The following is a 27,060-nucleotide window of genomic DNA, read 5'->3' as shown; positions in this document are numbered from 1 at the left end:
TATTATATATCCACATTTTACAAGTGAGAACACTGGAGCGGGGTGGGATTGGGGGTTAGAGATGAGTAAGGCGCCAGTCGCCTGTTCAAGGTACCACAACTAGAAAGAGGCAGAGGCGGGACTCGTACCTACAAAAGCGTGAAAAGTGGGTGCGCGGCAGGTGTCGCCGGGGGTTGTAGGGAGGCTAAACTGATCACTCGATGGGTGTGGGGAAGGGCCTCCCGGCTCACTCACAGCCGGTAACCCCAAGACCCCCGAAGCCCCCAGGCCCGCCCTGGACCAGCGTCTAATGCTCTGGGACAACCCTTCGGCGGTGAAAGGCAGGAACAAACCAATCCCCGCCCCGTATACGTCATCACGTTACGTCCGGCGGGGCGGGGCCTCGGGGGGTTCCCCGGGAGGGGAGGGAGTATCGGTTAACCCTTGCGTGCCGGGGTAGGCTGGAGCTCCGCGGGCCGGAACCCGGGAGTAGGGGCTCCCCAGCCACACCCCTCGGAGGACTTAAAGAGGCCAGAGGGGCCGGGCCGAAGCCGGAGTCGAGGGAGCGGGCATGAGGCGCTGCCCGTGCCGGGGGAGCTTGAGCGAGGCAGAGGCCGGGGCGCTGCCCGGGGCGGCCCGTATGGGGTTGGAGGCGCCGCGAGGCGGGCGGCGGCGGCAGCCGGGACAGCAGCGACCTGGGCCCAGCGCCGGGGGCCTGGCGGGGCGACCGGAGGGGGGCGGGCCCCGGGCCCGGACCGAGGGCTCCAGCCTCCACATCGAGCCCGAGAGGGCCGGCCTCGGCCGTGAGCCGAGGACAGAGGACCTTGGGACAAAATCCTGGACACAGGGACGAGCAGAGCCTGAGGCAGCTGGCCTGGGAGCAGAACCGGAGAGGCCCAGCCAAAAGAAGGAGCCGTACAGGTCCAGACTCTGGACGTATCCAGAAAGGAGCAGCCACAGGTCAGAGGTGGAGAGGGCCGGTTCTTGGACTGGGGCTGGGAGAGAAGACTTTTGGACCGACACCCACAGGTTGAACTCCCAGTCTCAGCCAGCGAGGGCCAGTCTCTGGACACAGCCAGGAGTTGATGGACCCTGGGCAGAGCTAGAAACAGATGAGCCACAGACCCACCCAGAGACAGCCAAGCCCTGGGCTGGCCTCTGGACCCACCAGAGCAGGTCCAGACTTCAGACTGAGCCAGAGGAGTCAAATGCTGATGGCTCCTGGAAAGCATTGTACAGTGATGGCTCTCAGACACTACAGGATACAGAAACAGCCTGGAAACATTCGGGCCCTGATGGTTTCCAGATACAAGAAGATACTGATGGTCCCCAGGCAGAGCCTGAGACAGGCTGCCTTTCAGGGGAACCCAGGAGAGATAGCCTATTAAAGGAACCGGAACCTGGGGAGTTGGTGACTCACCTGTACTCTCACCTGGAGTGTAGCTCCCTGTGTCCTGTGCCCCGTCTCATCATCACCCCTGAGACCCCTGAGTCCAAGGCCCAGCCTGCAGGACCCCTCTCCCAGGTGGAGGGGGGCAGTGGCGTCCTCTCCTCTGCCTCCTCCTTCGACGAGTCTGAGGATGATGTGGTGGCCAAGGGTGGAGGTGCCAGCGATCCTGAGGACAGGTCTGGGGTGAGTGGGGCCATCTTCCCCTTGAGCCATATCTCCGAGACCCCTTACTCTCCTGCCCTTGTCTGAGATGTCCTCTCTTCTTAGCTCCCAACTGACAATTTCATCTCCAGGCACTTCTTCCACCCACGGATCTCTTCCTTCTGACACTCCCGGTTATCAGCTCAGGCATTCTCCTCTGCCTCTAATTCTCTCTGCCCCAACCCCAATCCTTCCAGTGCTGGGTTCTAAAAGGGAGGCAACTGATTGACTTCATGGCACCCAGGAACCCCTGAAATTGTAAGATTGTGTGAATCTGTGTGTGTATATACACACACTTTGCAGGAATGGTCTATAACTTCCATCGAATCCTCTGGAGAGTCTGTGACCCCCAAATCCAAAGAACACTGGAATAGGGGGACAGAAAGGGTGCATTTTCTACCCCAAATTTCTTTGTCGGAGGCCTATGACTGCCTAAAGGGTCCATGAACTTTTACCACCCCTTAGTCCATTTGTATGCTTTTCTAGGGCGTGAGCCTCAACTTTCATCAGGCCCCCTAAATGCTGAGGGACCTCTGGCCTAGCCAGGTCCCCTCCCAGTCTTCATTTGCTCTCCCCATGCTGGTTCTATTCCCCAAGGGGCCCCTGCAGACTCTTTTTTACTGGCCCCCCCTCCTCCCAGCTGGGGTGCGGTTCTGTCCTAGTGAATCAGGAGGGCCAGCAGGGCAGGTTCTGGGAGGGAGGGTCAGAGCGTAGGCCGGAGTAGGTGTTAAACCAGAGGGCCTCACATGTGGCTGGGAGCATCTCCACCAGCTTCCCGTCTTGCCTCTGGTCCTCTCACCCTCCTGGGCCCCCACTCCCGCAGAATCTGCCCTGAGCCCCACTCACTCCACATACCTTCGGGATATGTTCACACATGTGGTCACAAATGCCAGAGACAGACCTGCCTCGACGTGCCCTCTGCCACAGCAAAGGAGGTGGTCCTCCAGGGCTTTCTGCCATTGCTTTTCTGTCTATTCTCTCACCTCCTTAGCATCTCAGAATGACTGAATTGGAAGAGAGTAAATATTAATATTACTTCCTTAATAATAATTACTATTATTGCTAGCACTCACTCATGTGCAGCCCTGTGCTAAGTGCTTTGTGCTCATGTTAACTAATTTACTCCTCATAGGTGCCCTGTGAGAAGGATAGTATAATTATCTCCATTTTACAGATGAGGAAACAGAGGCACTGAAAGGTCAAGTTGCTTATCTAAGGTCACACACTTTGGAAGACACAGCTGATATTCAAACGCAGGCCATCTAGCTCCAGAATCCATGCTTTAAACTTCTGTGCCACTGTGCCATTAACAAATAATGATCACAGCCAAACTTTATTGAGCACTTACTGAATATGCTATCCTAAGGTGCTTTATAGGCCTCTACTCTTTGAATGCTCCAGACAGCATTATGAGGTTGGGATTATTATGATCTCCATTTGACAGATGGGGAAACTGAGGCATAGAAAGATGAGCTCACTTGCTCAGGGTTGGCCAGGTTAGGTGAGAGCTAGGATTATAACTTGTTCTGGCTGAGTTTAAAGCCCAGTCATTTTTTTAATTTTAATTTTAATTTTTTTATTAATTAAAGAAATTAACAACAAATAAACAAAACAATAAGATATCATTCCATTCTACATATATAATAAGTTATTCTTTTTTTAACTTTTTTTATTAATTAAAAAAATTAACAAAACATTAAGATATCATTCCATTCTACATATACAATCAGTAATTCTTAATATCATTACATAGTTGCATATTCATCATTTCTTAGAACATTTGCATCGACTCAGAAAAAGAAATAAAACGATAATAGAGAAAAAAAAGTTATACATACCATACCCCATACCCCTCGCCTTCATTTACCACTAGCATTTCAAACTAAATTTATTTTAACGTTTGTTCCCCCTATTATTTATTTTTATTCCATATGTTCTACTCTTTTGTTGATATGGTAGATAAAAGGAGCATCAGACACAAGGTTTTCACAATCACACAGTCACATTGTGAAAGCTATATCATTGTTCAATCATCATCAAGAAACATGGCTACTGGAACACAGCTCTACATTTTCAGGCAGTTCCCTCCAGCCTCTCCACTACATCTTGAACAACAAGGTGATTATCTACTTAATGCGTAAGAATAACCTCCAGGATAACCTGTTTGGAATCTCTTGGCCATTGACACTTAGTCTCATTTCACTCTTCCCCCTTTTGGTCGAGAAGGTTCTCTCAATCCCTTGATGTTAATTCTCAGCTCATTCCAGGGTTTTTCTCAGTCCCTTGATGCTCAGTCTCAGCTCATTCCAGGATCTCTGTCCCACGTTGCCAGGAAGGTCCACACCTCTGGAAGTCCTGTCCCACGCAGAGAGGGGAGGGTGGTGAGACTGCTCATCATGTTGGCTGGAGGGAGAGGCCACATCTGAGCAACAAAAGAGGCTCTCTTGGGGGTGACTCTTAGGCCTAAATTTTAAGTAGACTTGACCTATCCTTTGTGGGATTAAGTTTCATATGAACAAACCCAAGACTGGGGGCTCAGCCTGTAGCTTTGGTTGTCCACACTGCTTGTGAGAATATCAAGAATTCGACTTGGGGAGGTTGAATTTCTCCCCGCTCTCACCATTCCCTGAAGGGTAAAGCCCAGTCATTTTAACCCCTGCCACATGCGGATCTATTCCTAACTTGCTGCTCCCACCCCATCTCCAGTTTTTCCTCATCTCTCCAGAAGCTACCTCCAGGGCCCAGCTCTGACCACTCACGTTGCCTGCTCTGGCACCTTCCATGGCTCCCTGGGCCTTCATGACAGCTATCAGGATCTCAGTCCTGTGCTCAGAGCTTTGTCTTCGGGATTCTTCCCAGGTTCTTCTCTTTTCCTCTCCTGCCATCCTCTGCTCTGGTTAGGTCCACAGTACACACTGTTCCTTGAGCACCCTGCCGCTGTCCTGCCTCCACATATTGCTCAAGCTGCTCCCACTGACCAGAATACCCTCGCTTCCTGCTCTCTTAATTTTGAAATCCTGTCCAACCTTAAAGGCCTAGCTTCCTTTCTTCCCTTCCTCCTTCCTCCTTCCTCCTCACATCTATCTTGTCCTCTAACCAGAGCATAAACTGACCCCAAGCTTATACTATGTGTCTGGTCCTATATTGGCTTTACAGGGACACAGCAGTGACCCAGGCAGCCCGGGCCAGTGGGGGAGACCGACCCATCACCAGTCACTGACAATCCAGAGTGTTTCAGGGCTTGGATGAGGGAAGCTCAGGGGGTTGTGGGAGTCCAGAGGAGGTGGACTACCCAAACCTCTGTGGTATCACAGATGGCTTCCTGGAGGAGGGGACATATGAACCGAGACCATCCTGAAACCATCTGTGAAAGCCCAAATTAACCATCAGATCTAAGAAAAAAAGAGAAATAATATGAAAAGGGAGTGTCATTCTCCCAGCCCATGGCCTGACTCACCTATAGTGATCACGGTCACTATGTATAAGCATAGTCTATGTATAGAACACAGTCACACCTGCCCTCAGGAGCTTGGAGTCCAGCAGGTGTGTAGAAGGCCAACCCCAGAATGGTGGGATCAGACTAGAGGTAGAATCCCAGCACTGTGCTGTGTGATGTCAGGCATCTGAGCCTCTGTTTGCTCTTCTGTTCTACACAACAGTTCCTCCTGGGGTTGTGTTTTGAGGATTAAGTAGGTTATAACACACTGAGTCTTTGTCATTGTGCTTGGAATGTTCCAGGTGCTTAGTAAACAGGAACCTTTATTAATCACCCCCTCCCCAGGGCTGGCAGTCAGCAGGGAGAGGGAATTGCTCTTCCTGAATCCTGAAGTCCAACCCTCTGACTCCCTGTTTGACCTTCCCACCCTCAGTGAGATATCTGCTGGGCTCTGCAGGGGTGGGAGAGACGACATGCCCTTGACTCTCAGGGTGTGGCATGCTGAGCCACGCAGCTTCCTTCTCTGAAGACCACTCTCCCTTGCTAAGTGCCATAAGCTTGGGTAGTGTCTGTATTCGCATGTGTGTGTGTGAATCAGATGCTAACACTGTCTCAAGAAGCATTTGGTAGAGTCAGTAAAATACAGCTGGATTCCTATTTTGTGTTTATTTTTCTGGTTTTCTATTGCTCTCTCCTTTTTTTCTTCTCTGTCATTACTTTGTATCTGTATTTCTGTCTTTCTCTTTTACTGACTCTCTGTCGCCTCTGTATTAGTCAGGGTAGATCAGGATTTGCTGTAGTAACAAACAGCCCCCAAATCTCAGTGACTTAGAACAACAAAGACTTGTTTAAACTTTTAATTTTGAAATACTTTCAAACTTACAGGACTGTTATAAAAAATAGTACAAACCCCATACAAGGGAATTCCAACATACCCCTATACCCCCAGATACCAAGATCCAGCAATGTTAATATTTTGCCACATTTGCCATATCCTTCCATCTCTATTCATCTATCTGTCCATCTTTCTATCATTTATCCATCCGTCTGTCCATGTATTTATCAAACCATATCCGAACACTTGAGTGTAGGTTGTATACATCATGCTCTTTGAACACTTAATACTGCCATGAGTATTTCCTAAGAACAAGGATATCATTCACTTATGAAACCACTTAAAGGGTAGTTATTAAGTTCAAGAAATTTGACACTGATATAAAGCTTATAGTCTATATCCCAATAATGTCCTTTTGAACCTTTTCTCCTCCCCTGTTAGATCCTATCCAGGATCACATGTTGTATTTAAATGTCATTGTCTCTTTAATTGCGCTTTCTTTTTTTAAAACATTGTTAGCATATATACACAGCATAAACTTTGACAAAGGCTTGTTTTTGTTCATGTTATCCCTTGACCTGGGTCAGTGGTGGGTGAGGAGCCTCTGCTCCCAGCTGTCCTCCCTCAGGGGCCCAGGCTGAGGGGGGCTCCACATCTGTCTGCAGTTTCCCCTCTTTGTGCAACAGGACAAAGAGTATGGAGTGCCACGCACTGGCCCTTCACGCTCCCACCCCAAAGTGGCACTTCTGCTCATATTTCATTGGCCAAAGCAAGTCAGTAACCTAAGTCCGAGAGGGCAGGGATCTTCCTGGAAAGAGGCGCTGGGACGATTTGGTGACCAGCCCTCGTGACTGTCACCTAGGTCTTTGTCCCTGTCTTTCTGTCTGTGTCATCACTTTGTTGTTGGTGTCTCCGCTTCTGTCTCTGTGGGTCTACCTCCATCCATCAACTCCTGCCTCTACCTTTTCCCTGGAAAGTCTGGACTGGTTTATGGGCAGAGATGGGGCTTCTACATTTTTGGCGTGTGTACGTTGGGGGAAGAGGGTTGGGCCATAGTGAGATCTGTTACTGCGACAAAAGAGAAGGACAGACACACAGAGACTCAGATCAGAGAAAGTGATGACAGAGACAGAAAGAAATGGACAGAAACCCTCTCCCGCCTCTGCTGAGGATTTTGTGGGGGGTATCCTGTGATGACGGGACTAAATGGGATCCATTCACCCCAACAAGCTCGGGCACCATGATCCTGGAAAGTCCCCAGATCCCCTTTGTTCTCCTGCATCTCAGCATCCCCTACTCCACCCCTCACTGGCCTTGGTCCTGACCCCACCCTGCTCTGCCCCTTACAGATCAAGCCATGGAAGAAGTTGAAGACAGTTCTGAAGTCTTCACCCTTCATGGTTTCCTTCCGTAGACACTACCCTTGGGTCCAGCTGTCTGGACATGCCGGTAAGAGCTGGGGATGGTGGGCAGACAGGTCTGCGGAGGGACGCCTGGGGCTGGGGATAGGGCTGCTCTCTGAACCTTAGTTTCCCCATCTGTAAAGTGGGCTTGGGGCCAGTCCCCACTTCATGGGCTGTCATGGGAAGTGCTTAGGCTTGGCCCAGCCCCTGTGCATTTAGGGTAGAGGGCTCTTCCCTGCCTCCCTGGTGTGGTCAGACGAGCCTCGACTCTGGGGGCAGATGGGCCTGGAGTCAGATCCCAATCCCACCCTTTACTCATGGATAACTTCAGGCAAGTTACTGTCCCTCCCTGGGCCTTGGTTTCTTTATCTATAATACGGAGATAATCATACCTCCTTTGCAGGGTTGACTGAAGGCTTAAAATTAAAATGTATATTGGGACTGAGACGCGGGCCTCTAGTAAGTGGATCAGCACTGCCTGTACTCTCCTTCGGTCTAGCACACAGCCGGCCTGCAATACACAGAAGCTGCAGTGATGGGTCTGCAGCACCTAGCACAGTGCTTCTAGTACACTGCAGCACAGTGTCCGGCATACAGTAGGTGCTCAATAAGTCACATATCGTGAATTTTCCTTTTATGCACAGTTCAGTGCAGCGTGTCCCACACATAGCACTCATTCAATAAATTACAATTTGCCATTTCTTCTTTCTTTCCTCCTTCCCTCCCTCCCTCCCTCTCTCTCTCTCCTCTATCCCTCCCTCCCTCCCTCCCTCCCTCTCTCTCTCCTCTATCCTTCTTTCCATTCTTTGTTTCTGGCACACTCTTAAGAAGGAGACATGATTCCGATTTCTTCTCAGTGTGTTCTAGTTTGCTAGCTGCCAGAATGCAATATACCAGAAACAGAATGGCTTTTGAAAAGGGGAATTTAATAAGTTACTAGTTTACAGTTCTAAGGCCGAAAAAATGTCCCAATTAAAACAAGTCTATAGAATTGTCCAATCAAAGGCATCCAGGGAAAGATACCTTGGTTCAAGAAGGCCGATGAAGTTCAGGGTTTCTCTCTCAAATGAGAAGGCACATGGTGAACATAGTCAGGGTTTCTTTCTTGGCTGGAAGGGCACATGGCACACCCGGTGTCATCTTCTAGCTTTCTCTCCTGGCTTCCTGTTTCATGAAGCTCCCTAGGAGGTGTTTTCCTTCTTCATCTCCAAAGATCACTGGCTGGTGGACTCTCTGCTTCTTGTGTCTCTGTCATTCTTCTCTGCTCTCTCTGAATCTCTCTCATTCTCCAAAATGTTTCCTCTTTTATAGGATTCCAGTAAACTAATCAAGATCCACCTGAATGGGTGGAGACATGTCTCCAACTAATCCAGTTTAACAACCACTCTTGATTGAGTCAGATCTGCAGGGAGATAATCTAATCATGGTTTCAAACATACAGTAATAGGGATTAGAAGAAACGATGGCCTTTACAAAATGGGATTAGGGTTAAAACATGGCTTTTCTAGGGTACCTACGTTCTTTCAAACTGGCACACTGCTTGCCTCATGGGAGGCATTCGATAAATGGTGTCTCTTACTTACTTTTTCCTTATTGCATGATCAGGCAATACAGCCAAATGTCACGTACTGTGCATCAGGCACCTTTCAGTGTCTTGTACATCTTGACTCATTCTATCTTCACAGTGCCTAAGAAGGAGATAGGATTTTTTTGTTTTCCACCTGGAGAAACTGAGGCTTCCAGAGGTGAAGTGATTCGCCTGAGCACAGCTGGAGGTGGCACAGTTCGGACGCAGGCCTGGGCAGCCTGGGTCCACAGCCCTGGCTCCAAACTACCATGCTCTGCAGTCTCTTGAACAACATCCCCCAAGCAACAGAAACCTCTTTTCAAAAAGAGTTTGACAGGAAAGAACAATCAAATCAAGCATTTGTCCTCTCCTGGGACTTGTGCTCAGTGCTTCCCATGAATCCATGTTAGTCTTTAGGATGCAGGATTGGTGTAGTGGAGGGACCACCAGGGAGGACGTGGGAGCCAGCCAGCTCTGGTTCACAGCCCCACTTCTCCACTGTGTGCTGTGTGACCTAGACGAGTGACTTCTCCCTTCTGTGCTTCGGTATTCTGGGCTGTAAAACGGGAACAGTAATCTTATCAGGTTGAGGTGAAGAATGAATAAGTTGGTAGATATAAAGTGCTTAGAACAGTACTTGGCACATAGTTAGTGCTCAGTAAATGTTACCTTTCTGATCCAGCAACCCTGGGCGATAGGCTTGATTATGAGTTCAGATTTTCCAGGTGAAGAAATTGAGGCTTAGAAAAATGGAATCATTTGTGTTAGATGATATAGCCAATAAATGGCAAGCCTGGGATCTGGACCTACATCTGACTCCAGACCCCACCTACTTAATTACCATCCCATGAGCTGATCTCAAAGGAACTCTGGTTGTATGACTTTGGAGACTGTTGTTTCTGGCATGTGGTAGATAGCCTGTAAAAATACTTGGCAAAATAGAGATGCTGGATGAAATATAACAAGCAAAAATATACAACTGAGAATGAAAGGCAATCCTCAGGGGCCAAAAAATGAAGAAGAATTGGAAACCAGACAGGGATGCTAATGCTAATGCTAAAACTGCTCTTAACAACCAAGGGTCTTGGATTGAATGGTCACTGTATCAGTCAGCTTGTATCACGATAGCACTGCATAACAAATCACTCCAACACTCAGCTTAATGCAACAGTCTTATTCTCACTCATGCATTTGTGGATCGGCAGGGGGGTGGGGGGGTGGGTCCAGGTGTGCTTCAGCTGTCTGCCTTGTTTATCCTTAGAGCCAAGTCGGGAGAAAAGAAGAGCCCCCCCCCAAACCCATTTAGACACAGGCCTGCCATTTATTTGGATGCTGTTACTACTGATAAATTAAAAAAAAATAATAATAAACAAAACCCTTCAAAACTTAGTGATAGGTTAAAAAACAACAACAGTGGAATAAAATAACATTTTATTATGCTTATAGGTTCGGGGCCAGGAATTCAGGCAGGGCACATCAGGGATGGCTTGTTCCATGATTTCTCCTGGAATTCAGCTAGGGTAACTCGCAGACTGGGAGCTGTATACTCCAGAGGTTCATTCACTCAGATGCCTGGTGACTGATGCTGGCTGTTGGCTGGGGCCTTGGCCGGGGCTGCCAGCTGGAAAGCCTATATGTGGCTTCTCCATGTAGCTACTTGGTTTCCTCAGGATTGTGGCCTCAGGACAGTCAGATATCTTACATGGCAGCTCAGGACTGCAAAGGCAAGTGACTGTGCTAATAAGGCAGAAGCTGCACTGCCTTTCATGTCTTAGGCTGAAGCCATGCAGCAGAGTTTCTGCCGCAAGCCTGCTCAGATTCATGGGGAGAAGAATTAGACTCCACTTCTTGATGGGGAATGGCAAAATTCCAAAGAGTATGTGGTATAGAAGATATTGTTTCAGTTACCTTTGGAAAATATAACCTGTGCCACAATAAGAATTTGAGGAATTCTTAATCTATACTGAGTATCTGCATGGTCCAGGAAACCCCAGATTTATAAATTCACTTACATAGGCCCTGAAAGTTTGGTCCCTAGGACTCCAGGCAGAAGCAAAAGGCAAATCTGCTCTGGAGACATGGGCGCCTGACCCTAAGCTCACGGAACTCCCACAGGTGATCACGAGCTCACCACCCAAATTACAAAACAAATTAGGCAATGACCTGCAGTGAACAGGCCTCACTGTAAATAACAGAGAACAAATTGGCCTCACCCCCACCCCCAGCCCCTTCCCTGGTCTTGAGAGTTACAGGAGGGTCAGGCAAGGAGATGGTGGCTGGGATCTGATGCCTCTGGGGAATTGAGGGGATGCTTTTTCTGACCTGGGTTCTGACCCTTTCCTTGACCCTGCTGCCCATAGGGAACTTCCAGGCAGGAGAAGACGGTCAGATTCTAAAACGTTTCTGTCAGTGTGAGCAGCGCAGCCTAGAGGAGCTGATGAGGGACTCCCTGCGGCCCTTTGTGCCGGCGTACTATGGTGTGGTGGAGCAGGACGGCCAGACCTTCAACCAGATGGAAGATCTCCTGGCAGACTTTGAGGGCCCCTCCATCATGGACTGCAAGATGGGCAGCAGGTGGGGCAGGGGTAGCCATGGGGTCCCGGGTGGAGGCTCGGGGGCGGGCATTCTTAAAGATACTGGGAAGGGCATTCTCAAAATGGTTCTACCAAGGTACTTTCCCGTGCTGGGTATGACAGTTCCAGTTGTTCCATGTTCTCACCAACACTTGGTATTGTCTGTCTTTTTAATTTTAACCATTCAAAGGGGTGTGAGGTGGTCTCTCATGGTTTTAATTTGTTTTTCTGACGACCAAAGAAATCGAGCATCAAAAAATTGAAAAGACAAGTGCCCTTGAGTGTTTTGCCTGTTTTTCTACTGGACTTTTTCTTTTGATTTGTAATTATTCATGTATCCTGGTTACAAGTCCATTGTTGAATATGTGTGTGTGTGTGTGTATTCTCCAACTGTGCCATTTTATTCTCTTAATAGTGTCTTTTGATAAACAGAAGTACTTATAATTTAGTCCAGTCTATCAGTTTTTTTTTTCATTATAGTTAGTGGTTTTTGTGTTTAAAAACTCTTGGCCTACCCTAGGTTCATGAAAGTAATCTCCTCTTCTTTGTCTATAAGCTTTATTGCTCTAAGTTTCACATTTAGATCTTCAGTCCATCTGGGATTCTTTTATATGATGCGAGGTAGGGGCCAAGGTTCATTTTCTTCCCCTATATGAATGTCCCCTTGACCAAGCCCCATTTATTGATCAGATGTTCCTCTTCCCACTGAATTGCAGTGCCTTCTCGGTCATAAATTGGGTAAATGTACGTGCGTGTATCTCTGCGGACTTTGTTCTGCTCCATTGATCTGTTTGTCTGTCCTTGTGCTAATATCACACTGTAGCTTTATAATACATCTTAATATCGGGGAGCATAAATCCTCAGCCTTGTTCTTCTTCCTGACTCTTCTGTCACTTCCTCCCTGTCCCCAGGACCTACCTGGAGGAGGAGCTGGTGAAGTTGCGAGACCGGCCCCGGCCCCGGAAGGACATGTACGAGAAGATGGTGGCTGTGGACCCTGGGGCCCCCACCCCCGAGGAGCATGCCCAGGGCGCCGTCACCAAGGCCCGCTACATGCAGTGGAGGGAGACCGTGAGCTCGACCTCCACCCTGGGCTTCCGGGTCGAGGGTATCAAGGTGAGGGCTGGGACCCTGCTGGCCTCTCGCTGCAGGGCCTGGCACTGGACCCGAAGCAGGACTTGGGAAGTGTGATATCTGGGAAAGCTAGAAAGAGGCAGGATGTAGAGACAGTGCTGGGAGACTCATAGGATGAAAAGGCCCCACTTCTCTCTCACCCCCACATCCATCAGAGACCATGTTTTGTTTCTCCATCTGCTTGAGCATAGCTTTTGTGTGTGTGTGTCATTGCTGTTTGCATGGTATATCTTTCCTAGTCATTTACTTTTTTTTTTTCATTTTAGTTTACTGTGAAATATATATACCAAAAAAGCAATACATTTCAAGTACATTGTAACAAGTAGTTAAAGAGCAGATTTCAGAGTTTGGTATGGGCTACAGTTCCATAATTTTAGGTCTCTCCTCTAGCTGCTTTAAGATACTGGAGACTAAAAAAATATCAATATAATGATTCAGCAATCACACTCATTTGTTAAATCCTATCTTCTCTATTATACTCCTCCTTCTCTCCAAATAGATCCTTTTAATGTCCCTCTAGTCACACCATAAGGACAGCACCTGACTGGTCACCCCTTTGGACTCTAAAGCTCATATTTCAAGCTTTATCTTTGTTCCTGTACATGATTTTGCTTTCGTTCTTGTGCTTTCTACTGAATATTTTATGTTTTCCATGTACGTCTGGGAACATGCCCACGAATCATTTATACTTGCGATACACATACACTGATTACCTATTTCAAGCAGAAAACTGTGCTGGGCCCAGTGGGTCGGGGGAACCCAAGCAGTCTGCCAGCAGGATGCCGCCCTAAGGAGTCAGGTTAGGGAGTCATGGAAGGCGCTGGAGAGCAGTACAGCTTCAGCAGAGAGAGGCCGTGCCGCTTATGCCAATGCCTCTTAAATGCTCCAAACAAGAGGTGGTGAATTAATAGGAGAAAAATATCCCTACAGATTACATTGAGTAAAAAAGCCTTCTGGGAGGGGTTAGAAGGGGTCTTAAAGAATGCACAGGAGCTAGATATTCAGAAACTGGATGGAGTTTTGGGGCTGCTTGAACATATCCTGATTCCACCTTCTCCCCTCCCATGTTCCTGTGCTCGTCCAACCCCATTTCTCCTTCCCAGGCCCTTGTCCCAGGCTCCCTGGGCTTCTGTACCCTAGTCTCAGCCCCTCTATTCCGTTGTCCAACACAGAGGCTGAAGGGATCGTTCTTCCTTTCCTATGGAGAAAGTTTTTCTTTTTTCTTCTTTCCTTTCTTTTTGCTCTTTCTCTTTTTCTTTCTTTCTTTCCCCCACCTCCTTTCTTTCTCTGCCAGTCTGCCTTAATTACCTGACTAGGTATTCACACAGTTCAAAGTTCAAAATAATGTTATAAAGCAGCATCCGTTGAAAAATCTCTTTTCTGACCCTGCTGCTGTCCTTCCCTTTCCATCCTCACCCACCTGCCTGCTCATGGGAAACCACTTTCCTGTGTTTCTTTTTAAAAATACATGCAGGGCGGGCCATGGTGGCTCAGCAGGCAGAGTTCTTACCTGCCATGCTGGAGACCCAGGTTCGATTCCCAGTGCCTGCCCATGCAAACAAACATCAAACAAAAAAAAACATGCAAAGGCAATTGCATATCCTAAGTTTTTCTCCCTTTCATACTTAAAAGTTCGCATAGTTCACTCACGGATTGGCACTTTGCTTTGTTCACTTAATACCCTGGGGAATTTCCCATATCATTCCATAGAGGCTTCTCTTTTTGTTTTGTTTTACAGCTATTTAATACTGTTTGTGGATATATCACAGTTCTCTATAGATGGACACTTGGGTTGTTTCCATCTCTTGCCATTATAAATAAGCCTTAGTGAATAACTTTTTACATACGACATTTTGCAAGTGTGTAGGTTTGACTGCACACTAGATTCCCAGAAGCAGGACTGCTGGTTCAAAGAGTAAATGCATTAGTAATTTTGCTAGAGAATTGCCGTACTCCTTTCATAGGTTTTGTGTCGTGCATATCACCAGTAATATATGAGAATGTCTTTTCCCTACAGCCTTGCCAGAATCATCTTTCCAAGTTGCAAATCCAGTTGTGTTATTCTCCTGCTTAAAACCTTTCCATGGCTCCCTGGTGCCCTCACAAGGAGTGCCCAGGCCTAAAGGGGTCTTAGGTCCTGGGATCACCTCTTGTCCTTTTTTGCCTCCTCGTCTACCTTCTGGCCACAGTGAAGCACCTTCATTTCCTTGAAAAGGTCCTGCTCTTCTCTGCCCGTGGGTTTCTGCACATGCTGTTCCCTCTGCCAGGAAAGCTCTTACCTCTGCTGTTCTCTCCCCAGCCATTTTCTTTCCTTTCAAATTTTGCTTCTTCAGCCTTCCCTGGTCACTATTCTCCTAGATCAGCACCCCAATTTTACCTCCTCATAGCTTCCTATACTTCATTTTTCTTACCTCCCTTTTATTATTTTATCACTGCCTGCCTCCCTCCTCTGATTGTGCCTGTCCTGTTACCTCTGCGTAACCAGTGACCACACAACCCCTGGCATAGAGTGGCAGCATGAGTCAGATGGCTTCTCTTTGGCCCTCTCAGACTGAAAGATAGTAGCACCACTCTCATTTACTGAACGTTCACCTACTGGGTGCCAGGCTTTGTGTGGGCATCCTAACCCCTGACTCCCTCTCACTTGATCCTCTGCCAGCTTTGGGAAGTGGATACCAACACAATTCCCAGTTTCCTGATGAGGAACTGAGACTGAGGCAGGTGAAGTGACTTGCCAGGCTGCCCAGCCAGCACAGTCATGATTCAAAGCCAGACCCACCCCCCCTCCAAAGACCGCTTGGCTAGATGGGCTCAATCGGGGGTTCAAGGTTAGACTTGGAAGGGATGGTTGCTCAGGAGTGGGACCTGGTACGGCAGGTGGGCTAACCTCCCCCAAAGAGCAGGCAAACATGGAGGCAGGTGGGTGGACTCGGGAAGTGCCTGAGGTTGCTGGGAGTCGGGGTGTGAAGGAAAAGCCATGACACTTCCCCTTCACCCCTTGCCCGGCAGAAAGCCGATGGCACCTGCAATACCAACTTCAAGAAGACACAGGCACGGGCACAGGTGACACAGGCATTGGAGGACTTTGTGGATGGGGACCGTGGAATCCTGGTGAGCAGGACCCCGTACCCTTTGTAACAACAACCCCTAAATTTAGCAGTTTAAAATAAACGCCACTATTACTGCTCCCCAGTCACTGGGGGGGGGGGGGGGGAGGGACTGGGCAGGGCTGCACGGCCTCACTCACTAGTCTGGCGGCTGGCTCACCCTCTTGGCACGTGACTCAGCCCCAGGTCTCTCAGGATCCAGTGGCCTAGCCTGGGCTTGTTCTCGTGGCGGAAGCAGGGCTCTAAGAGAACAAGTGAAAACATAAGGCCTCCTGCTGCCTGGGCTCTGAATGGGCTCCGTCATTTCTCCCACATTCTACTGACCAAAGCACATCACATGACCAAGCCTCGCTGACAGAGAGGGGGAGGAGCTTCCTCCTCTCAGGAGGGAGGACCTACTAAGAATTGTGGGTTTTCGCGTAATCTGCTGTACTCTGTCTCCTCCCACTCCCCAGTCTTCCCCACGGCTCCCCTTATCCCATTCTGTTCTCCCTACTCCTTTGGGGGTATGAGATGAGGTCAGATCCCAAGTTGGGCAAAGTCCCATAAAGTCCCTATGATAACCAAGCTACCCTCCCTCTAATGCCCAGAGGAAGTACTTGACACGCCTTGAAGAACTTCGTGAAGCTCTGGAGAACTCCCCCTTCTTCAAAACCCATGAGGTGTGTGTGAGCCCCCGCTGCCACGGGGTGGAGAGGGGTAGGTGGTGGTCTGGGTTGGGGACTGGGTGTTGGAGTCCAGACGGTGATTGAGGGGAAACTATTGCTAGGGTTACTGGGCAAGGCTATAATAAGGAGGTCCCACGTTTTGGGGCTTGCTTTTTTAGGGTAGGCAGCAAAAGGGATTTCGGGGAGGTGGAGTAGTGAAGAACATGGACTTGAGCTGGGTAGCCTGGGGTTGAGGGCTGACTCTGCCACTCTGTAGCTGCTTGACCCTGGGCACATGACCTCCCCTCTCTGTGCCTCGGTTTCCCCCTCTTTAACATGGGGGGAACAATATACTTTCTTCATAGGGCTACTGAGGGTGTGAGATGAGTAAGTGTAGAGAAAATGCTTGGCGTGTAGAAGTGATTAACTCTTAGCTTTTATAATTATCTTCAAATCATAATTACATGTCATTATTGTTATTTGTATTCCTGTTTGATGGCTCTTACACTCTCCCCAGCCTGGAAGCATTCACTTCCCTGGGGCTGTCTCAGAAAGTCTGTGAAGTATTGGCTTTCCTCCATGTCTCCTCCCTGAACCCACCCCCTCCACCCCCCACCGAAATCACTGACTTTCTGAAAGTAGTGATGTCGTTTGAGTCCCGGCCCTGCCACCCCCTGCCGTCGTGAGCCTGATTTTAGGAGCCCTCAGTCCCCTCCTCTGTAGGATGGGGTCACAGTGGCCCCAGCCCCACTGGGCGTGGGAGGGCACAGGACAGCCGTGCACTCAGCACGCAGCCCACAGTGTGCCCACGGCAGGGGCAGCTGCCACACGTCTGCTCTTACCAGGCAGACGTGTGGCAGCTCCTCGTCCTTGTCCTTGCAGCTGCCTTCTGCCATCCAGGAAGTCACAAAGGGGCAACCTGGGGCCATCTTCTCACCTGTCCTCAGGTTTGCTGTGCCTGCCTGGTGACTGAACATATTAAATAAGTTGCCACCATTTAAAAACTGAGCAACTTCATACCAAAATCAGGATTTCTGGTTTCTGTCAACAAATTGGGAGTCACGGTGACTCTGGGCTTGCAGTGGCCATCCTGAGTTGGCAGTGTCAGCTCTTCTGACCGTCACCTGCTCACCCACCTGCTCTTCTGTGTTCTTGGAGAGCTGTGGCCTTGGAAACCCAACTTAGAAAAGGGGAGGGGCTTATAAGCCTAGAGTTAGATGAGAGGAAGGAAACTATGATTACTAGTAAGAAACAGCACTTACTGAGGCTGGCTGTGTGCTGGGTACTGCAAGGCATCTGATGGGTGTGTGGGTCACGGGGTGTTGCCACGGACCCCAGAAGGTGTGAACTGTCACATAGAAGGTGCAAGCTGTCACATCCAGCCCCACTCTGCAGGTGAGGAAACTGAGGCCTAGAGAATTGGGGCCCTTTGCCTGAGGTCTACAGCTGCAGTCTGCTGGGGCTGAGTAGTTGCTGCCTTTCCATGAGTCAGCTTTATCCAGTTCCTGGGCTCTCCTGGCTCAGTCAGGGGCCTGCTAACATTTGCATTTACACTCCTGACTTGCAAAGGGATAACAGATAACGTTTCTGTGAGCTGTGTGCTAGGACTTCACGTGGATTAGTCCATACATACAATAGGCACAGCTGCCTTTGTGGTTGAGGAAGCCCAGGCACAGAGAGGTTAAGTCAGCTGCCCAAAGCCACACACCAAGAAAGTGGCAAAGCCAGGGTTTGAACCCAGGTAGCTTGGTTCAAAGTTCATGCTGCCACCCACCCTGCTCTGCTGCCTGTTGGGGAAGGGGACTTGTCAGGTCTTGCGTCTTCCCCTAACCTTCCCACCTCTTCCCCTGCAGGTGGTGGGCAGCTCTCTCCTCTTTGTGCATGACCACACCGGCCTGGCCAAGGTCTGGATGATCGACTTCGGCAAGACAGTGGCCCTGCCAGACCACCAGACACTCAGCCACCGGCTGCCCTGGGCTGAGGGCAACCATGAGGATGGCTACCTCTGGGGCCTGGACAACATGATCCAACTCCTGCAGGAGCTGGCCCAGAGCTGACCCAGGGGCTCCCACATCAGATTTATTTATTGGATGGTGCCAGTCTGGCTGAAGGAACCTTAAGATGCCACGGGGGCCAGAGGTTGGCAGTGGGGTAGCTGACCCCGGGAATGGGGGAGGTTTTGTTGTCCACCACGTGAGACCTGTGTGGAGACCAGGTGGCACCAGCCTTTTTGTGATACCAGGGTTGCATGGCTGAGTCACAGCCAACTGGCAGAACGAGAACATGGTGCCTGACCAGCCAGGGTGGTTTCTAGGAGGCAAATCAGATGTCACAGATACACCAGTGTGACATGACGGTGACTGAGTCTAACTATAAATGACCTGTAATCATGACTTTCTTGCTGGCCCCCTCCCATCTGCCATGGGCTCTCTCAGGCCAGGGACTTATTTAGGTCCGTCTTTGGTTCCCCGGAGGACCATTGTTTGTGAACAAACACAGGTGCTGCTTCTCTCTTCCTTAGGTGAATCAGGCCCCAACCTCTTTGCGCTGGGAGGGACACATGGGCCCAGCCTGCCCCTGCTGCCATTGACTTGGGGCTGGGACGCAGCCCACCGCCACATCTGAGCACCAGTTCCCTGGGGCCCATGTTCAGCCTCAGGACCTGCCTGTCCTGACGCCCCCACCAGCTCACCTGTCTCCTTCCTAGTGGACTGTGCTGGCAGGAAGGAGTCTCAGAGGCAGTGGAGGCAGGTTCCTCCTTGGGAATCGTGGCTGTTTGCCTTGAGAAGACCCCATCCTGTCCCTAGCCCCTGCAGTGAAAAGGAGGTCCTGGTCCAAACCAAAGACTTGGGAACCTGAGATGTAGCAAATGCACCCGCCCCTGGCACCTGTAATTTTACCCTCCTAGCCCTCGAGGGTGGGCTTGGGGAGGACAGGTACCTACCTCTTCCCTCAACTTAAGCTCTAACATTGTCTTCCAGGGCTGAGGAGACGCACTCCTTTTCTACTGACCTTTATATTTATTTATAGGAGAGGTAGTTGGTAGATGGGGAGGCGTTGGGGGAACAGGAGGCAAAGTGGCTTTGCTGTCTCTTCCCCCACGATGATGCCCCAATAAACAGGCCATTTGAAGTCAACTTTGTGGAGTTCTTTTTAATTTGGATCTGGGCTGTGTGGGCTCAACCCTCCTAACTTGAGCATAAGTGCAGGGTGGAATAATGGGGTAATCATCAGTTTGACGTGGAGAGGTAGGCTCAGAGTGGGTTGGTTTATCTACCCAACTAATATTCACTGAGTTGCTACCCTTGTGCCTAGCTCTGGGCTAGGTGATGCAGGGGACCCAGCAGTGACCCAGACAACCATGGCAGAACCACTGCACCACACAGACAGTGACAGCCCAGAGTGTCAAGGCCAGGGATGGGGAGCCCCGGGCAGAGGGGCTGTGGTGGGGAAAGCTTTTCCTCTTCCTCACTCACTCATTAGTACACGTACCCTACGTGGGACTCTTCTGGGGACACAGCAGTGACCCAGACATACCTGGTAATTCCCTCAGAGCTCCCCACCCAGTGGGAGTGACAAGAATCCATTAATCCTATAGCCAACATACACTAAGTATATGTTTATGTACAGACAGACAGGAAGAAAGCAATTTGTGATTAGGGTCATGATGCAAAAGTTCAGGGACCTGGCTTGGCTGGTGGCCAGGCCCTGGCAGCTTAGTTGGAATCTTGGCCCTGCCACTTGCAGTCATGGGACCTTAGGCCAGTGACTCCACTTCCCCAGGTCTTGGACTCCCCTCTGTAAAATAGAGAGAATACAGGACTTCCTTTCATGGCTGCAGGATGTGATGAGTTGACATGTATAAGGTGGCCAGCACATGGGCCTATTTTAACAAGGAGACACTGGTTTTGCTTCTAAAGTGTGAGAACACACAAGTTGTCAGGCAGGGCCTAGCCTGGGGCCGAGGGAATCTTCCCTTAGGGGGTGGCACCTGAACCAAAGTTGACAAGGAGTTTATCCTTGTGAAGAGGGAAGGGTAGGGGGAGGGGCAGGGGCTGGACATGAAGGTGACAGTTCAGGGACCTGGAGGGCAGAAAGTGTGGGAAAGAACAGTCTGGGATGAGAGGTGAGCTGGGGCCACTCCAGTGTCTCTGTCAGGAGAATGGCATGACCTGGTCTCCATTTTGAAAAGCTCTCTCAGGTTCTCAGTGATCAAACTGGGGGGCGGCGGCGGCGGTGGGGTCCGGTGAGGAGGTTCTCACAGATGCTCAGAGGAATGACAGTGGTTTGGAAGAGGGTGGTCAACTGTGAGAAATGAACAGATCCAAGGTGCAGATGGGGTGGGCAGGCAGCAGCGCCTAAGCTCTGACTGAGTCTCGCCAAGAAAAGGGGATCTTGTCTGTCTGGCTCCTCACCATCCCAGGGCCTCAAACTGCAGGGGCTCCACACTGATGGTGATGGCCAAGGGGAGAGTGGGGTGATGTCCAGGTTCCAGGCAAGATTGGATGAATGGGGGGACCACATGGGGAATCTCTGGGCTGGTGGCCCTCAGAGATCCAGCCCAATCCCCTGGTCTGCTTCAGAGTTGGAGAAGTTAAGGCCCACTTCAAATGCAGAGTCCAGGCCCCGTCTGGCCTGGCTCTTCAGGACCACTGCAGACTAGTGGCTGGCATCCTGTGGTCTGAGGAGCAGGGCCTGGCCACAGAGGCCGGCCTGCACCCCGCCGGCAGGCACCACGTACTCCCGGCCATCAGCGGCCCGTGAAGGCGAGAAGTCCGTCAGCTGCAGGTTGCTCTCCCGGACTTGGTCGTAGTCCCACAGCTGGTAGTGCCAACTCTTGCCCTGTTTGGAGAGAAGGTAGACAGCTCCTGGGGAGTCTTCTTCTGGCAGGCATGACAGCTGGCAGGGTACACTGGGCACTGGGTAGAACAGGCCTGCCAGCTCAGGGTCCTCGGTGTAGCCGTGGCTTGGCACACTCTGCACACCCAGCAGGACCCCTGGGGGAGAGGAGATGGCTGTGAGCGGCGGCTGTGGTTCACTGAGTGCCAGCTCTGGGCTGGACTCCCCAAACTCCCCCCACAGTCCTGCAAGCAAGGTGCTGGCTTGATCGCCAAGTTACAGACAAGCTGACTGAAGTCAGTGGTCCTACAGCTAGGCGGAGACTCGGGCCCAGGAGGGTCTGGCTCCAGAGCTGCAGTCCAGCAACACAGAGACAGACATCATTACCCAGTCACTGGGCAAGTAAAGAGATGCTCAGAGGAGCCCTCAGCGCTGCACTCAAGTTCCCCCATGTGCACATCCCTCCTTTCAGGGAGGGAGACTGACACTGAAAATCTAATGACAGCCAACACTCACTCAGCACATGTAACAAGCAAGCACCGCTGTTCTAAGTCTTTTACCTGCTCTGACTATGGGGTTACTGCCACCTCTTTCTCCAGATGCGGAAATGGAGGCTCAGAAAGCCCAGAACTGTCTGAGCTGGGCCTGCAGCCCAGGCTGTCTGGTCCCAAAGTCTGTGTGGAAACCCTACTTGGCAGTCACTGAGGCACCTGCTGCCTGCCAGGTTCCATGCTAGGTGTCCTGTGGGGCCTTGGGTGGCCCAGCCCTGGTCCCTGACTCAAGAGAGGGCCTGTTTAGGGGAGAATGTGGGGCTGGGGAGGCAGCAGTCCAGAGTGGGGACTCACCTGCACTCACTGCCCAGTGGGCCTTGTGGCCCTTCCTCTGACACGGCTCGTGGTTGAAGTCCTCATCGTAGCTGGTGCTGGTGTTAAGGCCAAAGCTGTGGTGTGGCCCGGGGACCTACCCTTCACCATCCCTACACTGTTCCCTCCCTGATCCTGGGATACGGGATGAGCAGGGGATGTCCAGTGACAAGGTGCTGCAGGACACGGTGTCTGTTGGGACCACCCAGGCCTCCGGAGAGCAGCTCAGCCTGGCAGGGCAGAACCTCCTGGGCCAGCTTGCCCATGTCAGCCACTGCAGGGTGACAGCGGAAGTGGAATGAGCTTACTGCCTGCCTGGTGCCATGCCAAGGGCGCGCCGCCTCTGATCTTACCACTGCCACTGGCCCTTTGGTAAGGACGCAGTGGCACAGAGAAAACAAGCTGTTTGTACACAGTCACACAGCCAGGAGGTGGCAGAGCCGCATTTGGACCCCAGGCAGCCTAGCTCTAGAGTCCTCTTTGTGACCACCTGGAGAGGCCCTCAAGCATCTGGCCATACTCCACCCAGCCAGAGGGGACCCCTTCCCACCCCACCTCACCCCAGCTCACCTGAAAACATCTCCCCCTGGGCGGTATAGCCTCTCTCCTTGGCCACCTGCACGAGGCTCTCCAGAGGGGTGCCGCTGGGGGGCGCCAGGAGTGTGCCTGCCATCCACAAGGCCACCAGCCCGCACCTGGGAGTAACAGGCAGGGGGGCCCAGCCCTTAACCCCCAAAATCATGTGTTTTGGGGGCCTTCTCTGCCCCCCTAGCTAGAGATCAGGTTTGCTGCTGCGGGAAAGTTCTCCTCCCTTCTCCCAGGCCATGGAGGGACACTTGACTCCCCCTTCAACGGACAAAGATGGACCAAGGCCCAAGCTTGGGGTTGGAGAGCCAGAGGGTGAGGGTGGGGAGAGAGGTCACAAGGTCTCCCTGGAGGATCCAGTACCCACATGGAACTAGAGCTGATGGATGAAGTTCATCTGTTCACCCATCCATTGTTTCATTCACTTGTTCACTTGTTCCAAATCTGCTTACTATGCACGCACCCAGGACATGTCAGCTCCCGTTTCCCTCTCCTCCTCCCCATCCTGGACCAGTCCTCCCACTGTCCAGCAAGGGCAGAAGTTCAGAGCACAAGCGCGGGTGAAGGGGCGGTCAGGGTACGTACTGAGGGCCTTCCTGGATGAGGGAGGGTAGGTCAGCACAGAAGAGGATCCACTGCAGGTCACTTCTGAAACTGATCAGAGTCACTCAGGTTATGCAGGAACTAGATTCAGGAGCACCCCACTTCAAGTCTAGCTGGGAACAGGGTGTCTGGGACAATGAAGGTCACATAGGCCTGGCTATCCTCAGGCCAAGGGCTGTGTCTGGCCCAGACACCGATTTGCTTCTCTCCTGAGACACACTTCCTCTCCTTGAGCCTCAGTTTCTTCATCTGACCAGCTCTAACTCACCCCCTCTCTCAATTATTCAGGGAGCAAAAAGAAGATGTGAAAAAGCTGTGCAACTAGGAGCAAGAAGGATGTATCTATTAGAGGAAATTTCTCCAAGGGATGCCTCTACATTTAAGAGCTCTGTGTGATTTTTCTTCCCCTCTCAAACCTGTTTCTCTGGCTCTTTAAGTGAAGAGAAAATCCTTTAATCCAACTGAAAGTAAAATCTGGTAACAATAGGCTCAAGACCTTGAGAGTATCAGGAAAGTGAGTCCCCGGAGGCTGCTCCCACAGTTCTGGTGCCAGCCCAGCCTGCCCAGGACTCAGGAGGGCTGAGGCAGTGTGCTTACTATTCCCATCCTAAGGCCAGCCAGAGAGCAACACTGAGGGGGAGTCCAGGGTTCCTGGTTCCCAGTTTGGGGCACCCTCCTGACAAAAGGGGATATTACAGCACAGTGGTTAAAAGTATGAAGCCACACAGCCGGAGTTCAAACAGGGCTCTTCCTCTTCGTAGTGGGGGGGGATTAAGTGACTTCACCTTTGTGCACCTCGGTTTCCTCAGGTGGAAAATGAGATAACCCTCCTTGCAGGGTTGTTGAGAGGATTAAATAGATTAATACTCAGAACACTTTATATCATTGTTACAATCTTGAACTTGGTAACTGCACTCAAGTTGATAACGAGTGAATATCCTTGTTCTTAGGAAGTGTACGTGGAAGTATCAAGTGCTCAAGGAGCATGACGCATACAATCTACACTTACCTGTTTAGCAAACAGAATGATATAATAAATACGGCAAAACATCAAACGTTGGTAAATCTGGGTGTCTGGGTAGGGGGCATAATGGAGTTCTCTGTACCGTTTATGTATTGGCCTTGCAACTTTGCTGTTAAATCTGAAATTACTTCACAATAAAAAGTTAAAAAAACAAACAACACAGTCATTCAGAACAGTGCCTGACACACACTGAGGGAGCAATAATGCTGGTTGTTCTGGGCATTAAATTAGCCACACCGTGGTAGGGGCATTAGGGCAGGTTATAAACTTGTCTGGAGAGCATGAAGTTTCTCCTGGGAGTTTAGGCAAGTCACTTCTCCCTCTCCCCCTCAGCCAGACAATCATGAAACTAGGTCCTGTTTCTTCTCACTCCTGACAACCCCAGCCCTGGTTCATCCCTCTCCCCTCCCGCCTCCTTCCTGGGTTCCCAGATTCCAGTCTCACCCCTTCCAATCCACTCCCCACAGGCTGCCTCCTTCCCTGTGCAAGGCCCTCCCACGGCTCCCCACAGCCATTTTCCCGTCACTTTAAGGAAATATCTGCGGTTCCTTGAAAACAACATGTCCTTGTTCAAGCTGGGCTGCTACAGGCTTATATACATCTTGCATGACTTTCTCAACAGTAGTCTGGGTTGGGAAAGACTTCTCTGGCTCTTGGAAGTCGTCCCCGACCTTTAGCCCTGACCACTCTGGGCTGTCATTTTCTGGGGAGCTGGGGTGGGGGTGGGGTGTCTTCCTCCAATACTGGACTAGGTGCTTGTGCAGGTAGGAGCTTTCTTTATTGCTAGAGGTGTAACTGAGAAGTTAGGATTGAAAGGATGCCTATGATTACTGAATCATTCTATAGATATTCCTTTTTTACTTTCTGGTATATTAGAATAGACAGGGAAATACCTGAAATCTCTGAACTGTAATCCAGGTGCCTTGATCTCTGATAATGCTTGTATAGCCTTTATCTTGGGCCCTTGTAATTGTAAAAACCTGTGACTGACCCTCACTTGTACCCCTTTTATCTGGTTTTTCGACATGGGAGTCTTGTGATCACTAAAAGCATATCCTGATGTTCATTAATGAAGGTCCCTGAGTCAGCCCAATTTGGGATTTTATAATACTAAAAATCAGGCCCATCATAATAGTAAGGCCATGATTTTCTTACCTACATTCTGTGACTAAGCATGTAATCAATCTGTGCATGCTCAATAATTAGATCAACTTTAATTACATCATCTGGAGCTATAGTGCTCATTATTCTAAAATCTGCCCATCTTTTGATGCTATAAAACTATCACAATTCCTGCAGTTCGGGGACACAGATTTTTAGGCCAAAAGGCCATCTGACCTCCTGCTTTGCACCTAGCAATAAACTCTTCTTCTAGTTGAAACTCCAGTGTCTCAGGAATTGGTTACCTGACTGCATCTAATAGAGAACTCACCACTTTTATCTGGTATCAGACAACACAGGGGCCTAAAACTAGTTAGGTTGTTTGACCTTGAAGAATTAGTATACCCAAGAAGAGATGGCTGAAGTAATCTGGGCACAAGCTGACCAGTGAGACCCTGTGTGCGTGGAGAGGGGCAGGGAAACCCTACCGGTCCTTGTGCAGCTTCAGGAGCCTCTTGATGTCCTCTCTGCCCCTGGGGACCGGGCTTGCCTTCTCCAAGGCCTCCTTCAGTAGGCAGCTTTTCTCCACGCCGAAAACATGAGGCAGAGCTGCCCCCATGGCAGGGGGTGGTGGGGGTGGAGGGGGTAGAGGGCTAAGGACCTGGAGGCTCAAGGGAGGGGGTATAACATCTAAGTCTGAGGGACTCGGGGGCAGGGGAGGAAGTGGCATGATAGGGTCCTTGAGTGCAAGGGCACTTTGAGGGACAGGGGACTCTAGGGGAGAAGAGCATGGAGAAGTCATTTTGGGTTCTATGGGAGTATCTGGGGGTAGCAAACGGAAGAGGAAAGGATACTTCAAAATGAGTTAGTCTCAGAAACGTTGATTTTGAAGGTTTAAGAGTCCACTTCCACAATTTGGGGGCTAAGCACTGGGACTGAAAGAACTGGGGCTAAAATCTGGAACCATGGGAAGCAGGGATGGCAGTTGACTCAAGTCCCGAGGTATCTGGGAGCTGACCTGTCTGTGTCTGGATTAGCTGAATCCCGAATCTCAGATTTTGTGGAGTGGGGCAGGGCTCAAGAGCAGATTAGGAGATTAATTTTTTCTCCAGCGTAGTATTTAGAAACCTCATGCGTCAATTTAGGGACACAGGCTGTCAAACGTATGGTGATGCCTAAAGGTGGGATTGAGGGGCTCAGGGCTAAAAACCGGGGGAGTTTAGGCTCTACTTGCATCCGAGACCCCAGCTCAAAACCTTCCAGCGGTCGTTCGAGCCAGGGGTCAAGAGGTCAAAAAGGACACCTGGCAAGGAAAATGGCTTAGTTTTAGAGAAGGCCCAGTAAACAAAAAAGCAACAGGAAATGCCTACAGGAGATGGGGAAGGTTCACAGGTCGGAAGCCAGCGGGGGCCAAAAGACCGGAGTAGGGAAGGGAGACCCGCAGTATCACGCGCGTGCCCCGACCCCTACCCCCGCAAAATGGCGGCGGCTGCACACTACCTTTCTCACATCACGTGAGGACCGCAGCCTCATAACCGCCCCTTCCATGATCACGTGGCAGAAAACACGCGGAGGCTTGGAGAAGGCCCGGAGATGAGGCTTCCTAATGATCGCCGCCGGAAGAGACTGAAATGCGAGCTGCGTCCCGATTGGCAAGAAGAGCGTGAGGGGGCGCGGCCTTCATTGATTGGTCCACAGGCCCAGGGGCTGCAA

The 27,060-nt window shown here is 50.5% G+C and overlaps 2 protein-coding genes and 1 long non-coding RNA gene across 6 annotated transcripts; 1 reads left to right on the top strand and 2 right to left on the bottom strand.

Annotated features, from left to right (window-relative positions):
- The first annotated feature begins 428 nt into the window (after positions 1-428).
- ITPKC (inositol-trisphosphate 3-kinase C) lies at positions 429-19,469 on the top strand. Its single transcript, XM_077131789.1, has 7 exons — positions 429-1,612; positions 7,251-7,350; positions 11,232-11,445; positions 12,356-12,560; positions 15,588-15,689; positions 16,276-16,347; positions 18,186-19,469. Exons 1-7 carry the CDS (start codon positions 551-553, stop codon positions 18,387-18,389), a joined length of 1,959 nt encoding a protein of 652 aa, XP_076987904.1. The 5' UTR covers positions 429-550; the 3' UTR covers positions 18,390-19,469.
- LOC143659150 (uncharacterized) lies at positions 8,798-15,986 on the bottom strand. Its single transcript, XR_013163437.1, has 3 exons — positions 15,826-15,986; positions 9,541-9,611; positions 8,798-9,427 (listed from the first exon to the last, which is right to left on the bottom strand). It is a non-coding gene; the product is annotated as an uncharacterized LOC143659150 (long non-coding RNA).
- Positions 19,466-26,982, bottom strand: ACTMAP (actin maturation protease). 4 transcript variants are annotated; one of them, XM_077131790.1, is made up of 7 exons: positions 26,848-26,982; positions 25,836-26,650; positions 23,205-23,273; positions 22,605-22,729; positions 22,179-22,308; positions 22,017-22,087; positions 19,466-21,329 (listed from the first exon to the last, which is right to left on the bottom strand). In XM_077131790.1, the coding sequence occupies exons 2-7, from the start codon at positions 26,147-26,149 to the stop codon at positions 20,992-20,994; spliced, it is 1,047 nt and encodes a 348-aa protein (XP_076987905.1). In that variant the 5' UTR covers positions 26,150-26,650; positions 26,848-26,982; the 3' UTR covers positions 19,466-20,991. The 4 variants fall into 4 exon arrangements, with proteins under 4 accessions (XP_076987905.1, XP_076987906.1, XP_076987907.1 ...); XM_077131791.1 differs by having other exon boundaries at positions 25,836-26,015; XM_077131792.1 differs by having other exon boundaries at positions 25,836-25,956.
- Positions 26,983-27,060: the final 78 nt, after the last annotated feature.

Source organism: Tamandua tetradactyla, chromosome 16 (assembly GCF_023851605.1).
Source record: "Tamandua tetradactyla isolate mTamTet1 chromosome 16, mTamTet1.pri, whole genome shotgun sequence".
NCBI lineage: Eukaryota > Metazoa > Chordata > Mammalia > Pilosa > Myrmecophagidae > Tamandua > Tamandua tetradactyla.
Note: the sequence above shows the minus strand (reverse complement) of the source record. Positions and strands in the feature narration are given on the sequence as shown.

Bases quoted from the DNA above. Each gene is read 5' to 3' on its own strand.
- ITPKC (XM_077131789.1), top strand. From the start codon at position 551: ATGAGGCGCTGCCCGTGCCGGGGGAGCTTGAGCGAGGCAGAGGCCGGG. The intron at 1,613-7,250 runs GTGAGTGGGGCC...TGCCCCTTACAG, and splicing joins ATCCTGAGGACAGGTCTGGG to ATCAAGCCATGGAAGAAGTT. The intron at 7,351-11,231 runs GTAAGAGCTGGG...TGCTGCCCATAG, and splicing joins CCAGCTGTCTGGACATGCCG to GGAACTTCCAGGCAGGAGAA.
- ACTMAP (XM_077131790.1), bottom strand. From the start codon at position 26,149: ATGACTTCTCCATGCTCTTCTCCCCTAGAGTCCCCTGTCCCTCAAAGT. The intron at 22,730-23,204 runs GTACGTACCCTG...TGTTACTCCCAG, and splicing joins CTCATCCAGGAAGGCCCTCA to GTGCGGGCTGGTGGCCTTGT. The intron at 22,309-22,604 runs GTGAGCTGGGGT...GTCACCCTGCAG, and splicing joins CCAGGGGGAGATGTTTTCAG to TGGCTGACATGGGCAAGCTG.